General features: G+C 40.4%; 1 protein-coding gene across 7 annotated transcripts; it reads right to left on the reverse strand.

Moving 5' to 3' along the window:
* Positions 1-420: 420 nt before the first annotated feature.
* LOC101859629 (aftiphilin) lies at positions 421-24,960 on the reverse strand. 7 transcript variants are annotated; one of them, XR_004858376.1, is made up of 10 exons: positions 24,530-24,960; positions 19,717-21,781; positions 19,074-19,300; positions 17,538-17,670; positions 15,726-15,893; positions 13,916-13,973; positions 13,431-13,441; positions 11,280-11,342; positions 5,509-5,523; positions 715-765 (listed from the first exon to the last, which is right to left on the reverse strand). XR_004858376.1 is itself a non-coding variant. In XM_035968900.1 (9 exons), exons 2-9 carry the CDS (start codon positions 21,766-21,768, stop codon positions 572-574), a joined length of 2,910 nt encoding a protein of 969 aa, XP_035824793.1. In that variant the 5' UTR covers positions 21,769-21,781; positions 24,530-24,960; the 3' UTR covers positions 421-571. The 7 variants fall into 7 exon arrangements, 5 of the variants coding, with proteins under 5 accessions (XP_035824793.1, XP_005095169.1, XP_035824794.1 ...); XM_035968900.1 differs by lacking the exon at positions 13,431-13,441 and having other exon boundaries at positions 421-765; positions 5,509-5,528; positions 11,285-11,342; XM_005095112.3 differs by lacking the exon at positions 13,431-13,441 and having other exon boundaries at positions 421-765.
* Positions 24,961-25,095: the final 135 nt, after the last annotated feature.

The raw sequence follows: 25,095 nt of genomic DNA on the forward strand, positions 1-25,095 counted from the left end.
GGAGCTTCAGAAAGTGAACAGAAAGTGAACATTACAACCGGAAAGTGCGTTATGCCGAGGTTTTCTGCATGGTTTTTTTTAGGTACTAGTCGGCAGCTTTGCTATTCCCATTGCTTTGAGATTTTGTCCAGATTCCACATGGTCTTCCCTCTGACCTTTTCCCCTCCCCTGTTCCTACAGCATGTTTGGAAACATGAGAACTTTGATGAGCTTTTCCAGGTTCCACATGGTTTGCCCCTTCATCTTTTTCCCTTTCCCGCTGCTCCTACTGCTTTTAATGAGAACTTTGAAGAACTTCTCCAGGTGCCCCACGATCTTCCCCTTGATCGTTTCCCCTTTCCCCACCCCCTACTGCTTGATGGGAAACATGAGAAAAACCAGGTTCCACATGGTCTTTCCCTTGATCTTTTCCCTTTTCCCGCGGCTTCTATTGCTTTTAATGAGAACTCCGATATCTACAGGTTCCCCATGGTCTTCCCCTTGATCTTTTCCCCTTTCTCCTGCTCCTATTATCTACTTTTTAAGGTTCCACACGGTCTTCCCCTTAATCTTTTACCCCTTCCCGTTCCTCCTACTGCTTGATGGGAAACATGAGAACCTTGGACTGCATGAAGCTGAGGCTGGGCATCTTGTCCAGGACGCGCGTGGCCTCGGGGCTGAGGAACTCCTGGGTGGTCAGTTTGGCCGTGGGCGTGCTGTGCTTGAGGATGTCCTCCAGAGGCTGGAGACCAGACCGGCCCGTGTCCTGGTTGTCCGCCTTGAACACTGCGGGGGCACACACAGAGAGAGAGATTGTGGGGTATTAGTGAGGGTTTTACGGCACTTGTAACACAAATAGGTCGTATAAGTGCCGAAGATTGGGAAGCGTTACTTGAGAGTTTAAGTAGTGTTAGTCAGGGTTTTACGGCACTTGCAACACAAATAGGTCGTATAATATCAGTGCCCGCCGAAGAACGGGAGGCGTTACTTGAGGGTTTACTTTTAGTTTTAGTAAGGGTTTTACGACACTTGTAACACAATAGGTCATACAGGTCGTATAAGTGCTAGTCAAAGATCAGAGGTGTTACTTGGGGGTTTAGTTGTAGTTTATGTAAGAGTTCTTATGGCACTTGCAACACATATAGGTCATAGAAGAGCCCGCCAAAGATGGGGAGGCGGCGTTACTTGGGGGTTTAGTTTTAGTTTTTGTAAGAGCTTTTATAGCACATGTAACACAATAGGTCATGTAAGTGTCAGTCAAAGATTGGAGGTGTTACTTACTGAGAGTCACAGACAAAGAAATGAAGGAGGAGAGATTTAGTTTTATCTTATATAAGACTTTTACGGCGTTTGCAACACAAATAAGTCATATCAGTGCCCACCTAAGACTGGACGTGTCACTAGAGAGTAACATACAAAGAAAAGAAAGAGGAGAGACAAGGGCAATAGAGGTTTCCGACAAGGGCAATAGAGGTTTCCGACAAGGGCAATAGAGGTTTCCGACAAGGGCAATAGAGGTTTCCGACAAGGGCAATAGAGGTTTCCGACAAGGGCAATAGAGGTTTCCGACAAGGGCAATAGAGGTTTCCGACAAGGGCAATAGAGGTTTCCGACAAGGGCAATAGAGGTTTCAGACAAGGGCAATAGAGGTTTCATAGAATAGTATAGTATAGTATAAGGTTTTACGGCGCTCGCAACTGCTAAGGTCATATGAGCGCTTTCATAGAATAGAAGGAGCACCACAGTGCCGGCCAACCACCCACTCAGGACAAAAAAAATGTAAAATAGAGGAGTCGTTGATCTAAGATGTAGTCTTGTGCATGTTGAAAAGATAATGGGTACACTTCACCATGAACAGATGAGGACGATTTTTATACAAAACTGGGAAAAAGAAAAAAAGGCACACTACATCTTGAAAACTCTTTTTGTCACGGATTTCTTTGCCCTTCCTTGTGTTCTCTGAGCATTATTGGAAGACACACCCACCACTCGCCTACACAGGGAAGGTTAGTTTTAGTTTTAGTAAGAGTTTTAAGGCACTTGCAACACAATAAAGTCCTATAAGTGCCGAAGATTAGAGGTGTTACAAGAGAGGAACAAACATAAACAAGAAGGAGGAGAAATCAGGATGATAGTTGTTTGATAGGAAAGAAGGATCAAACCACACCAGAGCCCCCTCCCACCACTCACCTACACAGGGTAGGTTATGGCAGGATTATGGTAGGTAAGAGTCAAACAGACATTACAGCAAGCTCTATGTACATGCAGAACCTAAACAAACTTTTATTAAAATGCAAACCTACGCAAACTTTTTTTTTCCAGTAGCACACAGTAAAAAGCATGCCAGTACACACTTTTAGTGAGTGTCTATTTCAAAATCAAACAATATGATAAAACAGGGTAAGGAGAGAGGCGAAATGTCATCAAAAACCTCTCGATACCATGGGAGGTTAAAATACGAGCATGTCAATATAAGAAAGAGGTAAGTGAGGAATAGAACATGCCTGTAAAATTTAGAAATGAGAGTAAAAAAATGGGTAATCACAAAAAGAGTAATGGCATTCATAAAACTTCATCAAGACATAATGGTGAAAAAAAAAAAAAATCAATAAACTTGACTAAGTACTGCCAGCAACAGTAACCCCAGGCAAAGATTTTTTAAGAGTTCCCGTGACGATTGCAAAACCAAGACTAATGAATTCATTCCCCTCGAAAGCGAGAAAAAAAACCTTGAGATAAGTAAAGATGGGGGGAGGGCTCGAAGAAATAAAAAAGACATTTTCAAAAAAAGTTTTAGATAGAGAAAAAAGTTTCAGTCAGAGAAATATAAAGCAGTGAAACATCATCCAGCCAAGACAAAAACAAAAAAATTGACAGCAGCTTTCAAATGAGTGCAAAAGTTACGCGCTTCGACTCAAACAATTCAGATCATTCAACTTATTACACTTCCCTTTGACGAGAATTGACCTCATATCTTTTGTGCGCCGCGATGAAGAGCATAAGCACTACACCACAGACACAGGTAATAAAACTTTCGAAACTACGGTAAACAGCATAGAATAGTAAACGGAAAAGTTTCAATTTTAGTAACAGTGTTATCGCACTTGCGACACAATAAGGTCATACAAGCGCCGAAGATTAGAGATGTTACTAGAGAGAAACATACAAAGAAAAGGAGGAGGAGAGATAAGGACGACAGATGTCTGATAGGATAGAAGGGGCAAACCACACCAGAGCGCCCGCCAACCACCCACACAGAAAAGAAGTCTTCAACAAATCAAAAGCAAAGAATTAGTTTTCAAATACGGTATTCAAAACACTTCTGATTTTAAAGGAAACACAAGTAAAAGCACTCAAGTAGTCAGCTAGCTAAGTCAAGATTAGAGAGAAATTAGCCAAAAATCTGTAACGCCATGGAAAAATCCAACTGGGGTTTATCAGGTACGCAGAGAGTTAGGTGTCTATGAGGAATCTAGAATTTAATCGGAACTTAGGAATCAGCTGACAGAATGACCTGGAACCATCCAGCTAGGTGTGCTTGAGAATATACCTGTGTCTGTGTGTGCGTGCGTGTGTGTGTGTGTGTGTGTGTGTGTGTGTGTGTGTGTGTGTGTGTGTGTGAGTGTGTGTGTGTGTATGTGCTGACGTTTGAATGTGAGGGTGTTTGAAGACAAGTATGCACACATAATGCTAAATTAATTTAAAAACTGCCTGACAAAGTGATCTGGGAGTTAAACAGTTAAATAAATCTGCTTTCGAGCAAAATTATCCAAGCATATATGCAGTCTCTTTTCATAAATGGAAAAAAAAAACCCTCTAAAGACAACCGGTGTAAATAAAACTTGTCAGATTACATAAATATATTCATTGTGTGAAAACTCAACAGAAAAGAATATGTCAGAGATACTCTCAAGTCCTGAAGGCCTTATAGACAGAGGCCCCCCCAAAACCTGACTCTCCAGGAGTATGTGCCGAAAGCAGCACCCAATATAACCATCAATCCTAATTCATATTATCATGCGTTGGAAAAGTAACAAAAAGAAGAAGAAAATTATGAAAAATGAAATCTAAAGAAAAGATGAACTTTGAAATCCACAATAACTAAAGTACAGATCGATGCATGACAGAAAAAGACAACAACAAAATTACAGGGAAATCAGCCCTGCGTGGGAAGAATTTCCAAACAAAAAGAAAACTCAACTCAAATATAAAGGAACTTATGACCCATAAGTGCAATGAAATAAAATGAAGGTGCTTTTAAAAGGGGTTTGGGGGGGGATGTTGGGTTGTTTTTTTGTTATTGTTGTTTTTGTTTTTTGTTGGGTTTTTTTTTTTTTTGGGGGGGGGGGGGGGGGGGTTGGCTATGGTACAAACAATGTAATGTTATTCTTTACACTTAACAAAGTCACAATTACTCAATGGCAACACAGTATTCTTACAAACTGCAGTAATGAGATATTGGAGCCATTACAAATCAGTCTCACTTAAAGACAATTACTTGTCACCGTTTCAAGATTTGTTCCACACGTCAATACTGCTGAGCAATCTCTCTTGTCATCACTATGACTATTTGTGATAACCAAGAAGTAAGCCAGTGGAAGAGTAACTCAGTTCCAAAATTTTCTCTCAACATCTCATCCCTCAAAACAAGACAACATATCATGACACTTTCTGAAATATTTCTGTAGGATTAAGCAATAACTTTACATACTGACTGGCCATCTGGCCTGCGGGTAATGAACAAAGTCTGCTGTTCGAAAATAATCCAACCTAACTTTCAATGTAGAAGAGGTCCTGTGATCTGTTATAAAACATGGCCGACTAGTAAACATGTGTTGCTTTTTTGTGGCCTTAAACCCAGTCTGTCTACTATATCGATGTCCTACTGATTACTCCTAATCATACAGTTTCCGGATCGGACAACTGTTTCATAAAAAGCTTTCAAGAACTGAACTGCCCCCCCCCCCCCCCCCCCCCACAGCTTCTCAATAACCTCCCAATCTACACCCTACGCTGACACCACCACAGGGCTCCGGCCACTACACAAATCGCGACCTCAATGCTTTCTTGTCGTATCTCCATTTTTTAAAACAAAGAAAATGTGACTTCTTCTTAAGCTCACTCTTTGATATGAACTGTTTTCAGTGTTATCAAAAATGGGAATGCGACAAGAAAGCACTGAGGTCGCGAGATGTTAACATTATAACACGCTAAAAAGGAAAATTAATCGCACAACAACCTACTCAAATGTCAGGATCACCACATAGAAAAAAAAATACATGAAGTGAAAATGGTGAAGAATGGAAGATGAAACGGAAAATAATCACTAACAAAGAATTTTTTTTTTTTTATATTCACAAAAAATATTAACATAAGGTAACACAAACAGTGCTGAATTAAAACAAAACCAAACAAAAAGTAAGGCCAGACCAACAGAAATCCAAACAAAAAGTCAACTCAGAGAGAAAAAGTCTCAACCAAAATGCGTGAGAAATTAGTGGAAAAAGCTGAGAGCACAGCTCGTCTTACCCCAGTCCCACTCATCTGAGAGGGTGGTCGGTTTGCGTACAGGGAGAAAGAGGCACAAGAATAAACATCCATTAATACATACAGTATTACGTACGCAAGACCAGCTAAGGCACACATTGAATAATGGCACACATCAATTCAGACGCAACGGATCAATGAAAGGCATTTACGTAGTTTCTTTACAAACCAATTAGTAAATTAGCAATATTCTGTCATGCTCATTCTTAATAATCACTTAATGGTAACCACAATCGAAACATGCTTCACAGGCTTCAGTTTAACGATATATGAAGTACTAAATTCTGACAAAAATATACATATGTGAGAACTTGACAAAAGTTTACCGCAGCTGAAGATATAAACCAGTTTTTTCTAAAGTATTCTCAAAAGTTACAGGACAGGTGTCAAGTCCGCTTCATAGAAGAGATGCAAATCTCTCATTAAGTGGTATAAAATAAATGTGATGGATTGACAACAATCACTTATGAGATGAGTAAGTTCAGATGATAAAAATCTTGAATATCTCAGAAGCCCTTCTTTCCTCCCCCCAAGCAGGAATCCATAAATCAAATTCTAAAACCCTATAAAAAGATTTGTTTTTTCTCTGTAAAGGAATGACAAAGGAATTGTCTCTGTTCCGTTCCAAAATGTATACCGGGACGTTTTTAACGAGGCGACCTAACCCGAGATGGACAAATGTCTCACAATCAGGGCAGCAAAGATGTTACAACAACGTCTGGCACACAGATAAACTGAGAGACCCCCGAGAACAGAAAACCACGACATTTTTTTACGCCATCACATCAACATCAGTTTTACAGTAAAGAGCCCACTGGAACATCTCGAAAAAAAAGAAAAAAAAAAAGAATGGCCATTCCTTTAAGTACCTCTGTAAAAAGAAAAAAACAAAAACCATGGGCCTTAGTTTTAGTTTTAGTAAGAGTTCTACGGCTCTTGCAACACAATAAGGTCATATAAGTGTCGAAGAATAGATGTGTCACAAGAGAGTAACAAACACAAAAAAGGAGGAGGAGAGGTAAGGACGATAGAGGTTTTATAGGAAAGAATAAGGAGCAAACCACACCAGAGCACCCGCCAACCACCCACAAACAAAGGCCATTCCCTTAAGTACTTTTGTGGAAAAAAAACAAAAGTCACAAAAACCATCAGGACAATAAATAAAAATTACAATTTAAAATTTTAAAAAAAAAAAGTAGGACCAGCTGTCAGCACTTCCTTGCCGCTACCCCCACCTGTGCCCACCCAGTTTACTCATCCAGAACTGTTCTATCCAGCTTATAATTATACTTCCAACACAGTGCTCTCTATCTGAACCCCACCTGCCAAACCAAACTTTTTCTTTTTAAAAAAACCCAAAAAAAGTTTTGCGGGACGGAAACTCGAACCCAGTGCACAGCACAGCAGGACGTACAACAACCCCGCTACAGGCAGAATGATGAACACCATAATACAATATTCTTCTACTGTCTATCTCTTCTACTCAGACATATTGAATATGTTGGGTCTATATTTTCACCTGTCTATCTCTTATACTGAGACATACGTTGGGTCTATGTAATATTCACCTACTGTCTATCTCTTATACTGAGACATACGTTGGGTCTATGTAATATTCACCTACTGTCTATCTCTTATACTGAGACATACGTTGGGTCTATGTAATATTCACCTACTGTCTATCTCTTATACTGAGACATACATGTCAGGTCTATATAAAATTCACTTACTGTCTACGTCTTATACTGAGACATATTATGTTGGGTCTATATTTTCACCAACTGTCTATCTCTTATACTGAGATACACATTTCAGGTCTTATTAATATTCACCAACAGTCTATCCCTAATACTGAGACATACATTTCAGGTCTATATAATATTCACTTACTGTCTATCACTTATACTGAGACATACATGTCAGGTCTATATAATATTCACTTACTGTCTATCACTTATACTGAGACACATTTCAGGTCTTATTAATATTCACCTACTATCTATCCTTTATACTCACACATACACACACATGTCAGGTCTATATTTTAACATTTATTCACGTACTGGCTCCAACGATGAACACAATCACTTATACAGTAGTCTCCGCCTAAGATCCCGGTGCTCGGGAGCAAGGAAATGCGGGATCTTAGGCGAACCGGGATCTTAACCGACGAACCCAGGGAAGAATCTATGGTGAACCATGTTAAGGCTTAATAACGGTAAAATGGTCTCCCTCCACTCTACAATGAACTGACGTTCCCTTTTGGTGGGTTTATGGCGTATGGCGAGCAAAGAGTGGTTAATGTTGATGACCTATCACAGTGCATAGTGGCATGAGGCGTGCCATTTCCACTTATTATCCTATCATGAGTCTCAGGATCTACGATTATCCAATTGCCCCTCCTCCTTACCTGTCAAAAATTTATAGCTTTCCATCTCTGACCGAGCCCCCCCCCCCCCCACCCCCCTCCCTCCAAACCGCCTTTGTCGTTACACACCATTACGTCGGGGACACACCAATTAAAATTCAGTCTATATCGCAAATTCGGGAGTAGAGACAACTGCTGCAATGGTCAAGGAAGAGTTCACGGTTCGATGTGATCCCGCCAGGAGCGAACTTGTAGGCCCTACCCACCCAGCGAGTGATGCAAGTTTAGGTGGCGAGCTCAGGTGTGAGTGCGATGCGTGGGGAAAACAAACGCGTCGGTCAGTTCACACCCCGGTGTGATCCCGTCAGGGGCAAACATCGTATCGCTTCATCGAGTTTTACTACGTGTATGTGATCACATTCACGATAGTGGCTGATCTTTGACGCGACGGACAGTTTATTGATCTCAACTTTTCTCTCTTGGTTGATCGGCTGTGCCCGCCGGGTTTTTGTTTAGCAAATTATGATCTGAAATGCGGGATCTTAGCCGAATGTAGACCATCAGAGCGGGATCTTAGGGGTGGCTTTTGTATAGTAAAAATTCTGTTTTCCTAAAACAACGGGATCTTAAGCGAACCGGGACCGTACGCGGTGGGATCTTAGGCGGAGACTACTGTACTAAGATACATGTGCCAGGCCTATATAATATTCACGTACTATCTCTACCTCCTTCTTTTCTTCTTAATATCTCCTATTTTAACCCCTAAACCAAGAGTTTTCCTTTCATAATGACCTACTATTTGCATACTAGTTAAAAAATAAAACAGTCAGCTAAAATAATCTTCAGCTCTTCAAAACAATTCATAGAACGCATCAATCTCATTGATATCTCCACTGCTGCTTTGAGCTCAGGCAAAAACACAAAGCTTCATTTAACAAACGTAACGATGCATGTGCCACACTTACAAACAAACAAGACAGACAGGCAGACAGGGCAGTCCTGCACATTGGCAGACAAAATGCACTAGCTTTTCCCAATAAATAATAATAATAATAATAATAATTTTTAAAGAAATAATAATGATAATAGTACGAACAATAATAATAATAATAATAATAATAATATAATAATAATAATAATAATAATAATAATAATAATAATAATAATATAATAATAATAATAGTATGAATAATAATAACAATAAGAATAGTTTTCAGCTATCTCACAGACCAACAATGAAGCTGGCTTTCATATTAAACTGTGGCATGTTCCACTTCAGGTCCAACTAGTCTGGATTTTCTTTGCTATGATGCATAAATTAGAACATGCCTGTTTCTACATGCACTTTTTTGGTGAGTGCGCTTTTTCATTCTACACGCAAGACCCACTATTTAAACACTGAAAACTGAAAGACGTGTCATTCCACATCCACTGAAAAGTCACTCAAACACATACCAAAAACATGAACATGAACACATTCTTAATGCATACATTCCCACATTTTAAAAAAAACCCAACTCTCTCTTTCTCATTTTGATACTGACACTGATAGAACACAACACGACAAACACATTTTCATTAGTGTGGGCTACATACCCAGGAAGGGCTCAAAAAAGGAAAGTATTCCCATAAATCTTCACTCTTCTCAAACATATATATATATATATATATATATCGTCAAAACATAAATATGCTTACTGCCAGGGGAACACATTTCGATGTATCCCCCGAGATATCGCCATTTTAAAGAGGGTCCAAAGTTTGTTTCAATATTTCCATACCATACCATTGCTTTTGTAACATCAGAGACCATCAACATTCAGTTACCTTTCCAATGATATATATATATATATATACCTGCCTCTACAATATTTACGGCACCAATGATATATACCTGCCACTACAGTATTTACTACACTGTCTTCTATGAAATCCATTCCATTACCTTCAAAATGATTTTTTGTTTTTGTTTAGTATAGGGTTTTACGGCGCTCGCAACTGCATAAGGTCATATGAGCACACAAAATGATTTGCAGGGTTACAAATTGATTGAGTTCAAATCATAATGGCTTCAACTGCAAAAAGAAATTACACCCTGAATGTCATTACTTTGAAAGACCGAGTTCTCATTTCCATTCCGACTGCCACAATAAGCAACATGTATCCCTGCCGAGAGAGATGACTCTTATCTCACAGTGACGGGCAGCTTCACATTGCACAATCCTGGAATCTTTGAAACACTACTCAAGAACAAAATATTTCCACAAAGTGTTGTCTAGAAAAAGAATGGCACAGAAGACGACAGCTGACTGCTCACCTAAATCGTGGTCAAAACCTGAACTGATTTCAATAAAGAAAAGACTGACCACAGAGCGTAAAAGCTAAATCTGCATCTCAAACACACAAAACTAAGATACTTTGGATATGATTTGTTATAATAATGAATAATCAATTTTCTATAAAGACGAACAATTTTGACCCACTGACTGAGCCTTCCTATCAGAGCACAGCGGAGAAAAAAAAACAAGAAAAAGCTACACAATGAACTATATCTCAACAAAAACAACTACAGAACCAAGTAACTACAACAATCATAGTATCTGTTCAAAAAGCTGCCCAAAAACTGTGACCAATTCTTCTCACACTTAAAGCCCCCGCCCCTTCACACCTCCCCTTCACACCTCCCCCTTCCACAGTCAGCGACATCGCCAGAACATAAGGCAGGGATGTAGCCAGAGCATAAGGCAGCAACATAAGACACGACACCAAGCCTCACACAAAACCCTTCACTTCTGCTCACAAAAAAACAGACAAATATCTTCTCTAAACCTGTCATAAGACTACGACGTTAAATGCTTACACAGTACCACATTTCAAAAATGTATATCAAGGCAGTAGAAGTCTTCTAGTCTACAACCAAATCATCATTTCCCCTGTCATAAGACTACGACGTTGAATGCCTACACAGTACCACATTTCAAAAATGTATATCAAGGCAGTAGAAGTCTTCTAGTCTACAACCAAATCATCATTTCTCCTTATTACATTCTGAAAACCACTTTCCTATACTCCACACTTAACTTGACTCATTTCACTGCAAGTTGTAACTCTTTATCCAAACTGTCCTAAACCTCACTAGTCTTGAGGCAGATTGCTTCGGTAAAACCGTCATTTGATTTGGCTTGAGGCTGACAACCGTTAAATTCTGGTCCAAGAGTTTCTTGTCGATAGAAAAAACATTTTCTACAAACAGAAAGCCTATTGTGTAGTAATCACTAGAGAAGATTTACATAAACCATGACAATATGTAAAAAACCATACACTCACTCCAGACCAAACAACATAAAACAAAACAACACTACTGCATGAGGGTTCCACAACTTACCTGAGGTCTTTTCATAAGTGTCACTTCCCTGAACGACAAGAAAATCTAAGTCTAGGGTGTTGGCTGGTGACAAAAGTGAAGAGAAGAAAATAGGCTAAGTCTAAAGGCCGGCATCAAAACCACAGAGGCGTTCTAAGCCATCCTTCACACAGCCGCACTTGGGGAGGGGACTCCCTGCTCTTCAACTCAGAGGGGCAAAAATCATAAAACAGAAGAAGCCCAGAAGTCACACAATCGGGGGAATGATGATTGGACGGAGAGAGTGGGTCAACCAAAGCAGACAGGAGGGCATGTGACAGACTTCACAAAACTTCACAGATTAATGAGGTGCAGTTGGTCGCTGTATAGAGAGACAGCTGTATATGTTCACATGTGCAGGAATACTTCTCTGTGCAATTCTGGTTCTTATCGAGGTTCATTCCTGGGCTATCACTGATTTTGTAACGCCAAATTTGAAAAGGTAAACGTGATATTTAGTTACAGACTTAACGTCTTTCAGGCCTGCTGAGACTACATCTAAACAATGCCACATCGTATATCAGGAAACAAACAGGGAATGACTCAAAGAAGTGACACAAAGGTAGCCGTTCTCTTTACGCTTCAGAGCAGCATTGTGGCCTCGGTCCGGCTCCTTATATAGTTTACAAAAAAGTCAACAGAAAATTGTAGTTTCTGTTCAGAACGCTAGAAGCTTTTTATTCTTATTTGTCCCAAAGCAAAACAATAATTTCTCAATAAATAAGCTTCATTCCATCATTAATTCCTCACATTAACAAAAAAATATTCTGGTCTTTTTCAGCGATAGCCCATGGAAATTCCACCTCTTTCATAACATTTACATAAATTCAAAGCGTATGACACAGGGAGAGAAAAAGAAAAACAAAAACAAAACTTTAAAGCACACGACAGTATTGTGATCAAATCAATTCAAGAAATACAAATGTAAAAACAAAATACAGTCGAACCTGTCCGAACGGCCACCTGTATAGGACAAACATCAGTATAAACGACTGTTTTCCATTCTCTCCCCCCCCCCCTCCGAATTGTTTTTTACATTTTAATGACCCACTACGACCACTCGACCCTACAAGTACATTTCCCCTTGGCAACAGGTGGCCGCCTGAGACAATTTCCACTGTACACGAATCTATGACTCAAAAGTCTCCACTCATCGCAACCTCAGTGCTTCCTTGTCCCATCTCCATTTTGTTTTGTTTTTTAACAGTGAAAATGTGACTTCTTAAATAAGCTCCCTCTTTTAGTTTTAGTAAGAGTTTTACGGCACTTGCAACACAATTAGGTCCTATTAAGTGCCGAAGATTAGAGGTGTTACAAGAGAGTAACAAACACAAAATAGAAGGAGGGGAGATAAGGACGATAGATGTTTGATAGGAAAGAAGGAGCAAACCACACCAGAGCACCCGCCAACCATCCACACCTCTCTCTTTGTTATGAACTGTTTTCACCGTTGTTATAAAATGGAGATAGGACAAGAAGAAAGCACTGAGGGCGCGACATGTATACCGTTCGTCTGTTCTCCGAAAAAGTCAAGATGACAAAAGCACATTAGACAGGAAAGCAAAACCACGGGAGAAAAACACACAAATGTATTTGGTGAGGCACAGGAAGGAAGAATATCCTTGATTTGCTTTTAAAAAAAAACAAAAACAACAAACAAACAAGAGACAAAAAATTTAAGCCTTCACCAACAACGAAAAAAAAAAAAAGACACACATAATAAAGCTCGTAAGAACGGGTTGGTGTAAATAAAGGACATAGATATGGGATGTTATAAAAAAAGGGAGCAGAAGGGGATGCGGTGTATGAATATGGAAATATATGCAAATTTGCTGTGTGAAGGTTTGGAAATAGTGTCGAGAATTTACTGTAAAATGTTCTCATCATGATTAAACCATTCACACTTCTACACGGCTTAATCAGATTAAAGAGCTAAAAAGAGTCAGAGATGCAAACTAGAAGAGAGAGGAGGAGGAGGAGGAGGAGGAGGAATCAACAATCATATCTATTCCTCTGTTTCCATCAATTCAACATATGACATGATAAAGCATGAAAGTAAAATTCATGCTTTTTTTTTTTTTGGTTTGTTCACAGCAACCAATGTTTCATCACAATCAAGGAATGTCTACTTACTAAATCTCTGCCTGCCAGCACCAAAGAGCAAAGTTTGTTTTTTGTTTTTCAGAAGGCAAAGAACAAATCAATAAATTTCACAACTTAAAACAAAAACTTTACTTTATCCACATTTATTTTCACAAAACTGCCTGCAGTAACTAATTCTGATCCGTAAAAAAAAAAAACTTTCTCACTGAATCAAATCTGAATGGAGATAAAACATATATGTCACTGTATGAGCCTGTCTTTACGACTGACGTTTACGACTGAAGGAAGGAAACAAATAGCATCCTTGGACACTTGATCTACAGGCACATACTAAGGCAGCCTAGCTAACAGAAAAAAAAAAGAAAGAAAAAGCTTTCACATGGATATAAATATCGAGAACACCATTCCCAGTAAGTGATGAAAACTGCGGTAATAATACATCTATGAAAGTTTTTGGGTAAATCTGATGCAGTGATTATAATCGAGAAGCGTAAAATAGAAAGGGGGGAGAATACCTGTGAGAGGGTTGGTCAGTCCGCTCGACCTCCAGTCAAAATCAACTGGTGGAATGTCCTGAAAACAAGAGCCATTTTGTCATGGTCTACTATCAAGGCAATGGTAACTGTGACAAGAAACTTTAACTCTCTAGTGGATTTAACTCTCTAGTGCCCAGAAAAAGAAATCTCGACTTATCTCTCTAGAGTCCAGAACAAAAAATATTGAAAATTGAAAATCATGACACTGAACTCAGTTGTTTTAAAGTCAAATACAAAGGAAATATCTAAAGTCTAGATTATTGATTTAACAATATTCCCCCCCCCCTTCCACAAAAATAAATAAACAGAAAAAAACCACAACAAAAGCAAAATGTGGAACAAATCTGTACCAATGGGCACTAGAGGCTGAAAAGTGAAAGCCCTATTTGACACTTTTATGTCTTTCCTAATGGAAACACACTTGTAATATAATTAAAAATGTAGGATCACAACATTCCAGCTACTAGCACTGTGTTCCTCAGTCTTTATTTCTCCACCAAAACACAACCGAAAAACACACGCCAACAACAGACGTCTCAATGAAAGCTTAAGTTAACCACACTTTTCTTTAGCAATACCAAAGCTTTCGTCTCAAATTTATCTCTTTGCAAAGCCATTTTTCTGCACTTATTAGAGAAAGGAAGCATATTTTAAGAAATAGGAAAAAGAAATACAAGAAATGCCATCATGTCTGAAAAAAATGAAGCATTACTAAGCCTCCTAGCCAGAGCTCAGCATTGCGAATACACAGCTGACAATATGAGGAGACACGGAATGCATACATGGGAGGATTATATTTGGAATGTGAACCATAGGGTCCATGCTGCTCTCGGTACATATTTATACGACCCAAAGCAATCCTTTTATTAAGTAAAGTTAGGGTTCCTGTGTACTCCAAACTGTTACAGAACTTCATAAATTATTTGCCTAAGCTAATTGTTACCACTATCACTTTTGCAAATAAGTTAAAAGTTGTCACTTTCACTTTTGCAAATAAGTTAAAAGTTATCACTCTCACTTTAGCAATAAGTTAAAAGTTATCACTCTCACTTTTGCAAATAAGTTAAAAGCTATCAAGTTTTGCAAATAAGTTAAAAGTTACCACTATTACTTTTGTCAATCACACAAATTAATCTGTACATTAGAACAGGCTAAATCCAAAGAATGAAAAAGTCTATTTCCTTTAAATAAGCAAAGGAAAAAAAAGGTGTTTCCCAAAAAGAAATGGGTGAAATAAGTAAAATTTTCTTCTCATTTCTCATAAGCACAAGATGTGTCTTTAAATAAAAATCTGTAAACACATATGTGCATTTGGCAAACTTTGAGTTACGTACCCAGCACCATCTGTTTCAGCACAATACAACGATCATTGATTAATTATAATAAGAGTTTAACACTGGTAGACACACGTGAGACTCACCCTTATCACATTTAGGAGTTAGTTTCTGGGATAAGTACACACAAACACAAAGATTGGTGGTGTGATATGCAAAAAGGAAACCAAGGTATGAATACCCATCAGCTTTGTCTTCATTACAATTGGAGCACACCTGCCAACTATTTCAAAATCTCAGTAAGGAATACTGAAAGTTATTACAACACATTGCGTAACAACAAAATTACATAAAGTGGGACTGATTTTGGTGTAGTGTACATGACACAGCTCTCAAATTCCCGACTGCGAAACCCACGACAGTCCCGGGAAATTCCGTAAAGTTGGCAAGCCTGCTAGAGGCAGACAAAGCGAGGCGGAGAATGAGAACGCGGGCACACACAAAATGTACATTACCTGGGCAGCGGGCGGCGGCGTGTTCTCCTGTTTGCTGGTGTCCAGTAAGGAAGGCTGTAGGGGAATGTTTTTCTTCTCTTTCTTGTTGTCTGAGCCGCCTCTGATGGGCTCCAGGATACTCAGGCCGGAACTGAAGAACGGCACAGCCTGCTTCTTTTGAGTGAACAGCTGAAGACAGAGGGTTTCTTAAATCTTAGTAACGTTTCCTGGATTTGTAACACATTACAACATATGGGTCATTCCACCAGTACTGTTTACTACGTTCCTAGTCTTTAGTTTTAGTACGGTTTTACGGCACTCGCAACTGTATAAAGTCATATATATGAGCACCAAGGGGTGGATGTCAACAGAGAAGTCTTTACGGGGAATCAGGATTACTCTGCTCACCTCTCTAGCCTCAACAGCACAAAGTCTGCTTGGACTATCAAGGCATCCCGGAAATAGCAGTTCACAAGAGGGTGACAAACATACAGAAGAAGTAGAGGAAAAATGACGATAGTAAGGATGAGGAAAGAAAAAGCAGCAGTTTCCTGGACTTGTAACACATTACAACAAATAAGAGCCAAAGATTTAGAGGTGCTACTGGAGCGTAACATACAAAGAAGAGAAAGAGGAGAGATAAGGACGACAGATGTTTGATAGAAAAAGGAGGAAACCACACTTGAGCATCCACCAACCACCCACAGAGAAAGCCAAAGAGGAATTATTTGTGTACCACATAACAATGAACGTGGCAAAGACAATTTCATATCTTTAGGAGCTCTATTTTAGAATAACCCAGTCATTATCAAAAGCACCAATAATCAAAGGGCTTAGACATTTGACTGAAAGGAGACCAAAGCAAGTAAGTAACAATCTTTTAGAAATAAACAGCCCTCTCCGCTTCCCCCCCCCCCCCTCACCCCATCAACTCATTCCCAACCAATTTACCCACAAGCAGTAGAAATCCCCTGCCCTGTAAACTTTGTCAATGAACAATCAGATGAACCATCACAGACAGAAACTGAGACCTAAATCCAATAGTTGCAGGATAGAATACAAGGCCAGACATAAACTCAACTCAATAGTAGGAAAAGCAAAAACAGTACCAATAAATGCTGCCTCTGTAAGAGAAAACTCTCAAACAGGCAATAAAAGCAAGGGACATTTTTTTTAACTTATTAAATAAATGATCAAATACCAACATTCTGATCAAATAATTCTTATTCATATTCTATTATTGTTCAAGCGCAGTGTTGAAATATCATTGTACTAACTTACATTTTCACACTCAATGATTGTCTAAAAAGAATAAGATCACTAACAAGGCACCCAAAAAAGGGAAATGGGACAACAAAAAGGCTCAGCCTAGAAATGTGAAGCATGCTGACAAAATGAGTTACTTCTCGGATTCATGCACTAAGGAAAATGATACATTACCTTTATTGGTGAAGTACTTACAATATTATAAGTATGGAATAATAATAGAGAAGGGATCTAGTTAAAGAACATGGCATCAATAAAAAAAATCTACAAATTTGACCCCAATGCCGATTTTTTTTTTTTAGTAAGGGTTTTATGCCGCTTGCAACTGCATAAGGTCATATATGAGTGCCAGAAGATTAGAGGTGTTACAAGAGAGTAACAAACATAAATAAGAAAAAGGGGAGATAAGGACGATAGATGTTTGACAGGAAAGAAGAAGCAAACCACACCAGAGCACCCGCCAACCACCCACATTTCTGGCCATTATCTCCATTTGTGGGGTGCGAGAAGTAACTCGTTTCGTCAGCACGCCTCACATACGCTGCCCCAAGTGTGGCCATGACTCACCACATTCTTGGTGTCTATGTGCAGCGTGTTGAACACCTCGGAGCTACAGTGCGAGCTGGGCCAGCCGTAGACCAGAGCGTGAGACGAGTCCACATCCTTCAGATGACCCCACAACATGACCTTGGGGTCTTTCCTGGGGGAATATAGAGTGGTTTAGTTTTAGTAAGAGGGTTTTTTTTTTCAGTTTTAGCTTTAGTAAGAGGGGGAGTTTATTTTAGTTTTAGTAAGAGTTGGTTTTTTTCCAGTTTTGGTTTTAGTAAGAGTTTTACGGTACTTGCAACACAATAACGTCATATAAGTGGCAAAGATTAGAGGCGTTACAAGTAAGAGACTAACACAAAAAAGAAGGAGGAGAGATCAGGACGATAGATGTTCGATATGAAAGAAGGAGCAAACCACACCAGAGCACCCACCAACCACCCACTTGCAACACATATGGGTTACATAGGTGAGGAAGATTAGAGGTGTTACTAGAGAGTAACAAGCAAAGAAGAGAAGGAGGAGAGATAAGGGTAATAGATTTCCTAGGGAAATAAACTAAATAAAAATAATCTATTATATATTATTATTATTATTATTATTATTATTATTATTATCATTTAGATATTTGATAGGAGGAAAGAAGGAGCAAACCACACACCAGAGCACCTGCCAAACACCCACTCCTAAAGACAGAAAAAGGAAAGCCCGTTCCACAAAAAGACGTGCTTGTATGCAAACTCATCGACTTGTCAATTCCTTGTAAAAATTCCCTGATTTTGTATCAAATATGTATGACTGTAGTGTAAGTCAGTTTTTAAAAACCCAAAAACTCACCAAAAGACCCCCAAAAACGGTATTTTGGTAATCAAAATATTTCTGGCACAATTTCTGACTATTCCTAAGTGAGAAGCTGAAACTTGGCAAACTTTCCATCAACTTCCTGTCCCAAAGCAATAGGAAAAGCTACATACCGCTTTTTTTTTACTAACAAGACCTTGATTTTAACAGCTTTGTAACTATGTATGTTTCAAATTGCACAACAGTAAAAAGGATAATAGAGAGAAAGAACTGATCTTTACTGATTGAAGAGAGCGAAAGAGAGTGAGAAGAAATAAAGAATAAGAAAGAGAGAGAGAAATTTAAATAAAAGAGTAGGAACACAGAAAACAAGAAGAAAGAAAGATGAAAAGAAGAAAAAGGCATCAATAAGAGAGGAAGAGGAGAGAGATAGAGAGAGAAAGAAAGAGAGAGAGGGAGAGAGAGGAGAGAGAGGAAAACAGAGAGAGAGAGAGAGAGAGAGAGAGAAGAGAGAGAGAAAGAGAGAGGGGGGGAGGGAGAGAGAGGGTGAAAGAGAGAGAGAGAGAGAGAGGAGAGAGAGGAAAACAGAGAGAGAGAGAGAGAGAGAGAGAGAGAGAGAGAGAGAGAGAGAGAGAGTGAGAGAGAGAGAGGAAAACAGAGAGAGACAGAGAGAGAGAGAGACAGAGAGAGAGAGAGAGAGAGAGAGAGAGAGAAAGAGAGTGTGAGAGAAGAGAGAAGAAAGCTCCCACAACTCACTTGGCGGGATGCTGGACCACCGTCCACGTCTGCTGCTGCGCCTCCGTCGGGTTGGTCAGCCCCAGCTCCACCACCGTGCTCAGGGAGGTCAAGGTCGAGCCCTCGGAGGACGCCACAGACCCTTCCAGCTGCTCATCGCCCGCTCCTTCACCCTCACTGGCAGGCTCCTCACCGGGGAGCTCGGGGAATGAAGTAAGGACTGCTCTTTCAAGTTTGCCGGCTTTGCTCTGCAATATCCATAAGCAATGAGTAAATAAAATAGAGAATTAATGCTCTGCAATATCCACAAGCAATAAGTAAATAAAATACATTGAATACTCTTCAACATCCATGAGCAATGAATAAAAAAGATACACAGTGATTACCTCCTGACAGTGGAGGTCGTCTTGGAAAGACATTGCCCGACGGTATGAACATTTTTAAACAAGGTTCCAGCATCTCATAAAATAGTCTGGAGCACAATAGACATCTAAATTACTTTTCAGTTTTCATTTAATAAGAAAATGCGTGAGGCAAATGGGAACAGTCTGAAAGCAGCAAGCACCATTTGCAACATTCATTTTTTTTAAAAGAAAATTATAACCCAAAATAATTTCAATTACAATTTAACCACCACAATGGAAGAAAGAGCGTGACAACCAACCTGATCTGTAGCCATGACAACTGGGCTCGCTGTCCTGGCATCCTCAAAATGGCCGAAGGATTCCGTATCAGCAGCAGTTGGTGGCGCCGGTGGTGCACTGTCAAAATCTGCCCACCCTGCATCATCTCCTGCCTCCGCACTCCCAAAGTCGCCAAAGTCATCAGCCGCTGCCACAACGGACGAAACTGCCGCAGTGGAGCCAGCTATGGGTGCAGCGCCGAAATCTCCAAAATCATCGTCGTCGTCATCATCGTCATCATCAAAAGCAGGAGGCTGCTCCTTCTCAAATTGAAAATCGTCTTCCTCATCCTCCGGTTCACAGACGCTCGTTCTGAACGTAATGGGCGTGACTTCTTCGTGAGGGTCACTTTCTTTCCTATCGCGGTGAGAGCTGAAGTCACCAAATTCTTTTCCGTCCTCATCGTCACCATCCTCCTCCGGGGAAACAGACTCCTGGAAGTTTGGCTCTGGCTGACTGTCTTCCTCTGAAAACACTTTACTCGTACTAGCAGCCTCCTCCACTTGTTCTGTCTTTCCAATTTGTTCACAAACCTCTGGTGGGATTTCTTCTTTGGGACTCGAACTTTCTGCCATTTTTTCCTCTGTAACTTTAGCTGCTGCACCATCTTCATCTCCAGACGCATCCTCTGTTTCATTCACGTGGACTTTTTTGCTCAGATCTGACTCTACATCAGCACTGAGATTACTGGAATGTTTTGACCCCTCATCATCAGAATTGGAAAGTTCACAACTCTCACCGCCCCCGTCACTCAATCGTTCATATCCTTCTTCAGCACGTGCATCACCACAGACAGAAACTTCATGTTGATCTAATGAACCTTCTGACCGGTCGAGGCGAACACTCTTTTCAGAACACTCAGATGAAACGGCCACGTCTGCACCGTCAGAATCTTTACTGTCACAGCTACTTTGAGGTAGTGACTGACTAACACCGTCTGAGGCTACGGATGTGGTCACTAACGAGTCTTTATCTAATACTGTTGCTACAGAAGACTGCTGTAAGGTACCGTACGAGTCACTTATATCACTTTTTTGCAACTCAGGTACAGAATTTTGAGAAGTATCAACACTGACGGAAGGAGCAGAGTCAAAGTCACACCAGTCGTCAACATCGTCCCCTTCCTCTTGCTTCGTACTTTCCACACCACAGTGATTTTCCTGCTCGCCTAGGACTGAATCATCATTGCTACCAAGATCACAACCTTTGGAATTCACTGCTTCATTTTGCGTCTCAGAAGTATTGGCAACTGAATCATTGTCACAATCTTCATCCTCTAACACCTTGTTGTGCTCGTCCGATGACAATTTACCGTCACTTTCGGAAGCACTGATTCCTTCCTCCTGACCAATGTCCGACCGGTGACTCGCCACCAGACTCGGGGACATGTCAGAACCAAAAACCCCCGAGTCCATGGTGGAAGCGTTGCTGTGCACAGACTCGTTATTCACTCTGGCCAGGGAGCACTGCTGCTTGTCGTCGCTCGTCGCATTCTCCGACTCGTCCACGGAACCAAAGTCGCTCTCCGCATTCTCCCGACTCTCCACCAGGCCTGAGCTCGTGCTGTGCTGCTGCTGCTCGTCAGAACACTCCGTGTTTTCCTGGAACTGCGAGAACTGTTGGAAGTCAGCCTCAAACTCAATGTCATTTTCACTAGTAGTGTGGCTGCTTTTGCTACCTTCAAATTCTGGCTCAAAATGATTCTGAGCTGAATCCTCCGATGAAGCATGGTCATTAGAGGCAGTATTGTCAAGATTTTTTGCACAAGAAGCAGATGTTTTATCTACTATACCATTTTTCATACCATTCGTTTCTTTCTCTTCCAGCACATCTTCTTTATCAAAAGAACCATTGGCTGGCAAAGGTATTTCAGGCGACGAGAGCTGTGTCTCCGACTCGCTATGTAAACTACTTATCCCTGGTGCACTTGCAAAATTCCCAAAATCGTCGTCATCATCTTCATCATTCCAGGCGAAAGTCGAGTCATCCATAGGAGGAGGAGACGAAGAAACGATAGGGATAATGTTAGACATGGTTCCCAGTAGCCTGTGGAAAACAAATGAAAAAATGTATAAAGCAACAACATTGATCTTAACATATTTTTTATCATTCATTTTCCACCATTTCAACAGCCTTGCGAGTCCTACGCCCTCAGCTAATAATAATAACAATAATTGCATTTATATAGCGCATATCCATGCTCAAGAGCATGTTCTATGCACTTTACAACCATTATTACCCCAGCAGACCCTCTGAGAACACTCAGAAACATTCTCGGCTTCCGCAGAAGCATACAGTGCAAGCTGTGGATTTCACGCGCTCAAACACTATCAAACTGACAAGACCGTTCACTGTCTATAGCCGGGTACCCATTTCCACCTGGGTGAAGTGAGGAAAATTTGTGCAAAGTGCCTTTCCAAATGACACAACGTCGGACCCCTGACGGGATTTGAACCCACGACCTTACGGTTGCGAGTCCGAGAGCCTAACCACTAGGCCACCGACGCCACAAGCTAACTGATACACACAACTGTTAGAGCAAAGAGTTATAGGTCAGGGAAAAGGGCAAAAGTCTGGGTTTTAAGTCACAGCACCTTGAAATTATGTAACTCACTAATAAAGCTAAAAAGAAAAAGTTTTTTCCCTTCTTGTTTATTAAATGTATAGAATACAAAACGATGAACAGTTAAAGATCACCACCCTCTACTTCTGAAAAGATTTTGGAATGAAGCAAGCAGTGTTTATTTATAATATAATGAATGCTTTGAGAATAAAACTATAAAAAAAAAGCCTGACCTAAAAAAAAAAAGTAAAACAATCCAAGGTCACTTTTGAACAGCATACCTTGCGTAAGAACCCAGTCCACCCAAAAACCTGCATCTACTTTGTTATGGAATTTTTCTCTCTAAAATATATGCATGCACTGAGAATCCGTTCTAAAAATAGAAATCTGATTAATCTGCGACATAAAGAGCATGGTATGGTCTGTGCAGGAAACCCAAGAATAAACAGTCACGACAATTATGACACATATATTAAATCAGAAAAGTATCTTCGCTCCATTTGTGCGGGGCCCGTATGAACTTCACTCCTGTTCCTGAGGTGAAGGCAAATTTTACTGTTAAGAAAGAGGGAGCTGTAAATCTCCAAGGTATAGAAATAGTGGACGGCAAATCCATGACAACTTTGTTTCTTGTGACATGTGATGTCACAAGAAACAAAGTAATATGACAAACTGCAATGGATGCCTGAGAAGTCACAAAAGGACAAAGGAACACACTTTTTCAAACTAGGCCCCTGAACTATTCTTTAAGGCCACCTATATTCTCACCCAGAGTGAGAATAGTGCAGGCGAGTCTTGTGGCTATTCTCATCCGGTGCGCGTTCACCAAATTTTGCGTTCACCCTAAACCACAGAATTCTACACTGTGATAACAGAAAAATTGTAGAATTTTGTGCCGTGAACAAACGTTCCATTACAACTGTAGCCTACTAAAAGCGTACAATTTTGTCCGTGGGCAGTGGAGAGAGAGAGAGAAAGAGAGAGAGGAGTAGCGCGAGAATTTCCGGGCAAAACAAAATGGCGACCCGCGTAGTTCGGCTCGATTCGAAAAGTTAAATAGCCGTAGCATCTTTGTAGACAACCAAATTAATTTACTTTTGTGTTTTAACATCATTTTTTAACTTTGTTTTGGTCAATTTGATCGTCCACACCGATAGACAGTATTCAGAAAGAGACACAGAGAGAGAGAAGAGGGGAGGAGTTGATCTTGCGAGAACTTCCGGGCGGGTGAGAATAGCCACTTTCATTCTTTAAATGACAGTAATTAGGGGAAAAAGGGGTAGCTGGCACACAGGCACAAAAGTAGTGGTGTCCACCTACAACAACCCCCTTGAGAGGCAAGTCTTGGTTGTAAAATAATTACTATTATAATGCGGAGGTTGGTGCTAGCTGAATTTTCCCACATACCCATCCACCCCCTTCAGACAAACCCTTGACACACACCAAATACACACTCACGAGACCTAATCGCAGAAAGTGTCATTACAGTATCAATGCTGTCACATAGAAATTGACAAGGCTGACAAGGCAGCATCACAGCTTTCAAGTGTGCCAGTGCTCAATCACAGGAGAGGGGGAGTAATGTTATTGCAAAGTGGCTCAGACCCACTCCCCCCCCCTCCAACCCCCCTTTACTCCTTCAGCTGGAAGACTCTTGAACCTGAACTTGAAGGAAGGTGGCTCTTGACGAGAAAAGTAGGGCTAAGTGAACTGAGCTACTGTGGGCTAGGCCTAGGCCTACGGCGTAGTAGTGTATTTTGGGCACAAGACAAGCAGGTGTTGTGAGGAGATAAACAAGAGAGGGGGGAAGTGTACACACCAAAATTAGATCTAGATCTAGATTTAGATCATGTAATGTATAGTCTAGTATAGAGGCAATAGGTCAATTGGGGCCATTATCTCGTTGAAATTGAATCTTTACAAAATTGGTCAGACAACACAAACAATATCAATGACAACAATGAAGATTGCTGTGGAGGAAAATGTTTCTGTTACAGGGGGATATTTATATATGAAACTCCATTACACAAGCTTAAGTTGCTGACAGGTAGCGCTTGTTCTTATCTGGGTGGTTGAGAGGACGATACTGTGTTACACAGCGTTACACAGACACGGTGTGTAACATAGCACTAGCAGTCAGTAGCAGTGACTGATGACTGATGGTAGTTTTTGGGAACTATCGATAACACGACATCGTGAAACTGCGTACGAGACAGACCAACAGCACTCACCAAAAGCCAATACAATACAATCAAACGATGACTACCGCCAGAGAAGCAACATTTCAAGACTTCTCCTTCCCAATGTTCACATCATTTCACCGACGTTTTGCTATCTACTGGTGAAGAACTGACGTTAGGACAAGTGCACAAGACCTGTCGCATTATGTTTTGATGTCAATAATGACAACTTCCGGATCCTGTGTTGACTGTGAAACGGCGACGACGCCCATGACAAGGGGCGCAACAAGTAAAAACTCGTCTTCATTCAATAAAGGGAAGAAACCAAGAAAATTAATTGTTGGTTCTGAGTCACGTTTGAAATCGAAAATACATAATATTACACACACAGTAGGCCATCATTGCACAGACATTTTTATTTTTTCTTCATTCTACCTTTCTTACGGTACATTTGATGAATTGGGAAAGCTTTCGGTGAAGGATTCAACTTCCGCCAATGGCGCCCCTCTACTACTACTACTACTACTACTACTACTACTACTACTACTACTACTACTGCTACTACTACTGCTACTACTACTGCTACTACTACTGCTACTACTACTGCTACTACTACT

Source organism: Aplysia californica, unplaced genomic scaffold (assembly GCF_000002075.1).
Source record: "Aplysia californica isolate F4 #8 unplaced genomic scaffold, AplCal3.0 scaffold00096, whole genome shotgun sequence".
In the NCBI taxonomy this organism is placed as follows: Eukaryota; Metazoa; Mollusca; class Gastropoda; order Aplysiida; family Aplysiidae; genus Aplysia; species Aplysia californica.

Excerpts from the sequence above, each read along its gene's own strand:
- LOC101859629 (XM_035968900.1), bottom strand. The coding sequence starts at position 21,768 with ATGTCTAACATTATCCCTATCGTTTCTTCGTCTCCTCCTCCTATGGAT. Across the intron at positions 5,529-11,284 it reads AGTGACACTTATGAAAAGAC|CTCAGATGAGTGGGACTGGG; the intron begins CTCAGGTAAGTT and ends ACCGACCACCCT. Across the intron at positions 766-5,508 it reads CTCAGATGAGTGGGACTGGG|TGTTCAAGGCGGACAACCAG; the intron begins GTAAGACGAGCT and ends GTGCCCCCGCAG.